General features: G+C 43.5%; 1 protein-coding gene across 1 annotated transcript in view; it reads left to right on the top strand.

The window, feature by feature from the left end:
* Positions 1 to 53: 53 nt before the first annotated feature.
* cep128 (centrosomal protein 128) overlaps positions 54 to 7957 on the top strand; it is a gene marked incomplete at its 5' end in the record, with an annotated part of 72418 nt that continues 64514 nt past the window's right edge. Inside the window, 7 exons of the mRNA XM_079254926.1 lie at positions 54 to 227; positions 1237 to 1323; positions 1750 to 1876; positions 2017 to 2135; positions 3289 to 3380; positions 6452 to 6524; positions 7038 to 7145. Of these exons, the coding sequence (XP_079111052.1) occupies positions 54 to 227; positions 1237 to 1323; positions 1750 to 1876; positions 2017 to 2135; positions 3289 to 3380; positions 6452 to 6524; positions 7038 to 7145 (780 nt within the window). The remainder of the gene's footprint in view (positions 228 to 1236; positions 1324 to 1749; positions 1877 to 2016; positions 2136 to 3288; positions 3381 to 6451; positions 6525 to 7037; positions 7146 to 7957) is intronic.

The raw sequence follows: 7957 nt of genomic DNA, 5'->3' as shown, positions 1-7957 counted from the left end.
AGTCGCGCTGTTTAGTCGTGTTTTGTCTGCTTTCCTTGGACTTTTCTGACACTATGGACACATCCAGTGAGTCGGATTCATTCGACAGGATGCGGGGACACAGGCCTCGTGGGCGTGAATCCCACCGCAGACCTGGCCGGGACAGCACCAGAGCTGGTGGGACTGGGAGCGATGGTCGAGCCGCTGACATCTCTGAGAAAATCAGCACTCTAGCCAACACATTACAGGTACTTTTTTATTTTATTTTTATTTATTTGTCCATTTAATTTCATGTTCAGTTTAACTTTACATTGTTATACATGAACAAATAGGCACAGATAGAAGATTAAATCTTGTATAATCTGCCCCATAAAGCACCTTTCAAATAATGAGTTGAGTTGACTTAAATAAATTAGATTAAGCCCCATCCTAACCAGGTCACCACCACACTACTTCAGCAAAAAAAAAAAAAAAAACCCCAAAAACATCTCAATCAAACCAATCAAACAAACTTTATTTATGAAGCGCTTTTCCAACATAAAATATGCTCAAAGCGCTTTACAGTTTAAAATCAGACATAAAGGAAACACACAGACAGACACATTATATAAAAAGATACCTCCATCACCCCCTTTTTAGATACATCTAAATGAGAGAGGTAAGTGCTGACGGACCAGTCGTGGAAACCCCATCCAAGGAGCCGTTTGCACCGGGGCATCTGTCTCGTTTATCTGTAGATAGATTCAATAAACTTAAAATTGTGTATATAGTCTCATAATTCCATCCTGGTACATTTAAAAAAAAAAAAAAAAAATGAAAACACTTGTGCAACATTGTAGCTCTTTGTTTAAGGATTTCCATAAGGAGCTCCATAAACAGACACACACCTCTGCTTCTGTGTCGTTCAAGCAAACAAAGTCCGAAAACCATTTCTCCATCTGTGAGAAAATTTCTGTGAACTGAAAGTGAAAAGTTTTTGAGCAGCCTCAGGCAAAATTCTCTGTTTAGCTTTCCACATGACAAGTGCACAATTTAAATCAACTAGACCCTTAAATTGAAGTTGTCTGGTTGTCAAAAACAAATAATTTGTGTGCTCTTTTTGTTGATAATCCTCATGGCTCTTTTTTGCAACAAAACCCAGGGTTTAGTGGTAGTATAGTATGCGTTAACCCAATATAACCCACAGCAATGTAAAATGAAGACCACAGTTGCCTCATACCATTTAAATACAGTTCCTAACTAAGATCCATCTGGCAGGACACCAGCAGGAACCTGACCAAAGTGGACCGGATGCTGGGCCAGTACAGGGAACATACAGATGATCAGGCTGAAGTCATGGCTCTGGTAACACAACCTGTTTTCTTTATCTTCTCCTGCCATAGAGATGCAGATTATATCAGTACATGAACTTCATAACAGTAACTTTTCTCCTTAAATTGTGGAAATGCTGAATAGATTGGAAAGTCTGAGGCGTTTATGAGCTCTTTCATAAATCCACATTTTCCACGCACAACAATTGAATCTTAGGGGCAATAATATGCGATTTGAGTGCCTTGTAATGCTGTTTAGTTGATCTCAGAGCCAGTAATTTAATTGTTTCTTCAAGTCTCATTGTTCATTTTCACTCGTCCTCTTCGGCTTCACTCTTCTATTTGCTTCTGCAGGGATGCCATATTATTTAGGGTGTAATTTTTGAGGCAGCTACCTGTTTTCTGCTCTTTCTTCCTCCTGTAACTGTTAAGTCATTGTCTTTTCCTCCCCTAATGCAAGCTTAAGGAGAACTTGGAGGAGTCGATCAGTCAGCTGCAGTCACAGAGACTGAGCAGAGCCAACGGACTTCGCAGCGCCTCTGCCTCTTCCCTGCATACCAGTGACCTGGAAGGTGCCTCGGGATCAGGTACAGGAAAACAGAGATGACTTTCTGTCTGATTAAACATAAAAACTGCTCCTTGAGTAAGTTTAGTTAATCTCTTATGACCAACCTTCTGTCTTTTTAAGAAAAAGCAAAACAAATCAACTATATATTTTGGATTTCAGAGGGCCGGCGCTTCTATCCTACTTCTCCTCTGAAGGAGTACCCGGGCACATCGGGAAAGAAGAGGAGGTCTCATTCTGCCAGTGTTCGCTTTAAGGACCCCTGCCTGCCAGGAGAGGATGTAAGGATTTGGGATTTTATTTACAATACTGTGCAAAACGTCTTGAACCACACCATATATCTTAACTCTTTACTGTCTCTTGTTTTTATTGTAAGATGTCTTGAGCAGCAGTTTTCCAGGCTTTTTTTTTTTTTATAGATATTTTACAGCTATTGTTTGGATGCTGGCTGACCATTTCCAGAGGAGTGTGTGTGTTTATTTTCAACCATTTAACACTCACCTATAAGATTTTTAAGCATTAAAAAGCCTCCACAAGCCTTTCAGTTCATTCTAAAGACATCCTTTGTTGTAAATTCTTTCCCTGCATTCAAACATGGCATTGATGAAGTTTTTCAGGTGTAAATCATAATTTTCACCAACAAGGTTCCTTGTTAAAACTTTGGGATATCTTGAAATTATTAAGGAAACTAGATAAGTAGAGAACAAATGAAGGTTTTATAGGTTTTATAAAACAACTACCGCAGATGAACAGAATCTGATGGTGACATCCTAAAGAAAAAAGAATTAAAAAAAAAAAAGAGCTGACAGGACCTGAGAAATTCCTCCTGACTTCATGTTCATCCGTCTACTGGTCACTAAAGCCTCATCAGAAATGGTCTCTGTGGACAGGCCGCTCTGAAGAAGGAAGGAAAACTGGGTAAAATGACTGAGGTTAACCAGTAACGCAAAAACCAAACTGGAAATAAGTGACAACAGGCCTGATGGAGAAATGAATCCTCCCAGAGACTGGACCTTTAGTGGAGCAGTGTGGCATCAGCTTGACTGAGAATGAGGGGAGAAAAGAAGCCAACTTCAGTCTTGGAAAGAAGCCTGTATAACCATTTCTGAAGACCTCTTCAAGAAGTGAACAGAAACCTGGTGAAAGTGTGCAGAAAGTTGTCTTTAAAGCTGTTGCATGTTTGTAGTTCCACAAAGTGGCCACAAGAGGGCACACTGTTTCAGCAATATGAAGAAAAAGATCATTTTTAAATGTTTATGGCTGGAAATCAGGTTCTTTATTCTGTTTAATTGTATCAAAACAAGATGCTATTAACAACTATCTCGTCTTTTAGAAACATTTATTTTGTCCTCAGACGAGATGTTGATGTTTATAAATGGAAGGAATCTGGTCTGATGTGTTCAGCAACTGTGGGTTTGTGTCTGTCTCACACAGATCCACATGCTGCATCAGTCCCTGCGGGATTTACACTGCGACCAGCAGAGACTATCTGATGACCTGGACAGAGAGATCCTCAAGAGAAACAGGTATCTGATGGAAGAAGTCTAGTCTGTAACTACATCCATATTTCATTTCAGCTAAAGTCATATCTGCATTGATGCCCCCTTTCACCCTGCTTTTGAAAAGCTAATAAAAAGAGACAATGTTTATTCTCAAAGCTGAAATGCCTTGAAGTCTGAAGCGATTGCTTACTAAAACAGGCTTTATCTCAGAAATTAATTTTGTGTGTTAACAAGATAAACTGGAGATTGAATCTGAAACGACGGATCTGTTACTGTTTACTTAAAGTGGAACTATTCTGTGCATTTCAGGCTAATTTATTTTTATTTCTTAGACCAGAAGGGCTGGGATTGATCGAGTTATCGTCACAAATGGCTTTATTTACTTCCGACCGACCCTCTCCGTAGGCTGTCAGATCAGCCTGTGGGCAAAACGAGTGGATTGAGACTCTTCCGCATTAAGCTCCGCCTCCCACCACTGCACTACATCGGGAGCGTGCACCGCAACTGCTTTCGCCGTCATTGTAACATCTCATAAACAGAAGGATTAGGCTAATATGAACTCAATAAAAAAAAAAAAAAAATACAATGCCTTTTTTTTTATTTTTATTTTTTATTTTTTTTAACCTGTCCTGTCCAGCATCTCAGCATACAGAACAGCAATCTGCGTGCCATATTTGTGCCAGACAGATTTGCTCTGTCAAGGGAGACATCTCATGTAAATAGCTGCCTTTGATAATCTGAATATTTTTATTATTATGATCATTATTTTATTTTATTTATTTATTTATTTATTTTCCTTTTATCATTTTGCAATCATCGTCAGTCTTGATATGGCCGAGCTGGACCTGGCAGGGAAAGAAGAAAAAAAAGAAGAAATGAAAGGAGGAAAAAGAGAGAGAGAAAAGAAAGGCGTGTCTAAGCTGCTAAAGTTACAGTATTTGCAAAACAATATAAAGTACTGAAAAAATACAACAAGACATAAGTAGGATAGTGACAATATTCAAAAACAGACAAAAAAAAAGAAAAATAAAGGTAAAAAAAGTAAATGAATTAATAAAATAACAATTACAATACCAACCGTTATTAAACATACCTACAGTCATCAGAAACATTTAGTAGGAAGCAGATGGGAAGATGAGCGCTTTGTGGGCGTGCACGTGTGAGTGTTCAACCAGTGATCATGCAATCAAAGATCAGCTGAGTGCTTGTAGGGGAGCACGACCACGACCCGAGGTGTAGGGGAGGAAGCCAAGGCCCCCAGGGCCCGGCAAGCCCACCGCGCACAGAGCCCAGGCAGGCAAAGCAGAGAGAGCCTCCGTCCCCCCAGCCCAGAGCAGTGGAAGCCCCCAGGCAGGCGCCACCCGCCGCGACGAGGCAGGGGCACCGGGTAGCACAGGGCGACGGCAAGCCGACCCGGCGTGCGCCGGGTGCTGAAGCGCGGGCCGCACAGAGAGCCGGCAGCCCACAGGCCCCAGGACCACCCGTACCCCCCGGCAGAGCCCCGGCCAAGACCCAGCGGGCCCCGCCCACCCAGAGCAAAACCATCACGGGCCGGCGCCACCAGGATACCAGGGGCGGGATCCCCAAGGACAAGGACACGTCCGTAGACCAACCCCCCAACAACCCCTCCCCACAACCCTCCCGCTGCTTCCTATCCCCCCTCTCCAGCACCCTCCCCATCCCTCTCCCTCCCAAGCCCTACTGTCCCCAACACCCCCCCCCCCCCCCTCCAACCCCCCCGCCCCACCCCTCCCTCCCATTCCACACCCCCCCCTCCCTCCCTCTCTCCCACACACCTCCTCCCATTCAATCCTCCCTCTCCCTCCCAATCCCCCCCCCAGCGACAGCCGGAGCCGGAGGACTGCAGGCCCCAGACCTGAACTCCCCACATTCACGCACCCACACACACACTTATGCAGCACAACCAGAGACCCTGCCGGCCCCTTCATGCGGCCCAGGCATCGCCCAGGACAGAGGGCCCCCCGCAGCGCCCCGTCCCCAATCCTCAGGCCAGCACCAAGCCCGCCCCCCGTACCCCGAGTGCTCCCCATGAAGAGGGGACAATGTCAAAATACAATGTCAACACATAGCATACAGCCCTACATGTTGGAACCTGAATCAGACCCTGAAAACGAAGTGGAAAACAGCAACCCACAGCAACGAATGCAGCAGGATGTCTCTCTTTGGTAAACTCACCAGCCATCGTTGGAAATAACTTTATCCCACGTTTTCCACCCGCCTGATGTATTTGTACATGCCCTTGTTAACCAGTAGAAGGTAACCAATCACCGAACCTTATCCCCCGGGACGTCACAAGGATTTCCAAGTAGAAAAAAAACTCTAAAACGACGCATTTTATGTCGCCATGGAAACCGAACAGAGAGCGTGCTGGAACTCAAACTCAAACTCAAACATGCGTTTAGGTGATAAAAAACAGTGTCGTTCACATGTCTGATGAGGATTCAACACTGTAACACTGTAGAAAGCTCAGAAAACTCCAAATACCATAATAGCACCCCTTTAAACAAAAAGCTCGTTGAATGTTTGCAAGAATTCAGAAGCAGACTTGGGATGTTTGGCTAATGCTTTATTAATTTGGTACTGACGTACTAAGTCTCAATAAGTGGAAAAGGATTTTCATGCTGTCTTTTTCTTTCTTCTCTCCTTAAGCCTGTCCATTGATTTTTACAATGTGAGTTCTGGGCTCTGCAGAACGGTGCAGAATACTGATCCTTCACTTTTCACATCCACTAGACTTAAGGTTTTACTTCAGCTTTGCAAAGAAATGCTTGGTTTTCACGTCTGATTTAGTGATTTAGAAAAAAAAAAAAAAAAATCAGTGGAAATTTGAAGAGATGATGCGGCAAAGTCTGAACGCTGCACATCTTCCTCTGGGCGCAGATTACAATTTGACATTTTGAAGTTATTAAAAGAAATCTCTCCTCCCACGCGGCGCTGACCAGAGCGAATCGATCTGCCGTCTGAGGCTGGACAATTATTTTTAGCGGCGTCAGATTACGCGACTGCGCTCTGATCGATGACGTTTTGGAAGAGAACTTGTCTGGTTTTTTTTTTTGTTTTGTTTTGTTTTGCAGGTCTGATATCGACACCCGGCGGGCGATGGAGAGCCTCACAGAGCACATGACAGCTTCGCAAAGACAGGACTCGGTGAGTTGTGACTGCGGATTTCGCTGCCAATAGTGTGAAGAAAGGAAAAAAAAAAAAAAAAGAAGCAGCAGAAATTTAAAGGACAAAACAAAAGAAATTAAAGCTGCTGTGTAAAATGCAGATGGTTTCCTTTACTGCAGCTTTATAGGAATAACTGCAGCACATATTTCACTATGATTCCCCAGCACATGGATCCTCAGTTCCCCGTCAGCGCTGTGACAAATGCGCTCCTCCAAACGGCCGATGTGTTGGATAAGTTTTATCTGGAACCTGTCTGCGGACGCGACAGGATAAAGGCATTAACTGTCCCTTACAGGTTGGACTCGCTGCTTCCTGAGCAGACGGGGAGTTGTTGCATCGCCGGTGTATTACTTCCAGTCACTTATCAGGGAGATCTTTCCTCGCCCACGCCTTTCATTTCCTGTTGTGTCATTAATCACATTCCGACGCCGCCCGGAGCGCCGCTGATGTTTTAGCGTGACTGGAGGGCGTCCTCATTCTTCTCGTCCGCAGGTGTCGTCTCGTGTGGAGCGGCGGCTGCAGGAGCTGGAGAGAGAGATGCGCGCAGAGGGGGAAAGAAAGCCAGAGCAGCAGGGGGCCGTGTCTGACGAGCTGCAGGAGGTGACGCTCTTTTCTTTCCGCTCATCTGCTGCCGTGTTTCCACGGCGCAGCTCACATTGCCTTTCATTCAGACACAACGTCAAACTGGAGACGTCGTGGAAGCTCGTAGGTTCAGCAGCGAGATGCGCCCAGATCAAACGGGGACTTCGCTCGAGTTGTTTGTTTACAGGGATAACAAACGTTAACAAATTCTTCCACACGAAACACACCAGAGTTAAAATCAGTCGAGCTTGAGGGGCGATGTCTGAGACTTCAGAGGTTCTTAGGACTGTGACGATATGAATCTGTCCCGATTCCATTCCATTCCCATTATTTTGGTGCCGATTCGATTTAAATTGCGATTCTCACAAGTTTTCAGTATAGCTGATTTTTGTAGATTTAAAACAAACAAAAAAATGTACAAAACTTTGTTTTGCTCGTTATTTTTCTTGATTTCAGTTAAGAAAAAACCACACAGTAGGCAGACCATCATTCTGCCGCTATAATGCACAAGAAGAAAACAGAAAGATCAATAAAAACAATAAAAATGACAAAACATTTTTTTAATGAATTATTATTTATTTATTTGAAAAAAATTGATTTAACAGAAAAAGAAATCGAATTTAAAATTGTGAAGCAAAAAATTTCAATATTTGATTTTTTTGATTCAATTTTCCCTCCCTTAGTATTAATAATAATTAAACGACCAATCACATGACAGCAACTCAGTCATCTCGTCATGCTCGATGGAGATCAATCATCAGAATGAGGAAGAAAGAGGATTTTCTGAACTTTGGCAGACCCTCTAACGGCAGCTAACTCAGCATCCTTCT

Source organism: Telmatherina bonti (assembly GCF_933228915.1).
Source record: "Telmatherina bonti genome assembly, chromosome: 16".
NCBI classification, from domain to species: Eukaryota; Metazoa; Chordata; class Actinopteri; order Atheriniformes; family Telmatherinidae; genus Telmatherina; species Telmatherina bonti.
This window is presented reverse-complemented; position numbering and strand designations above follow the sequence as displayed.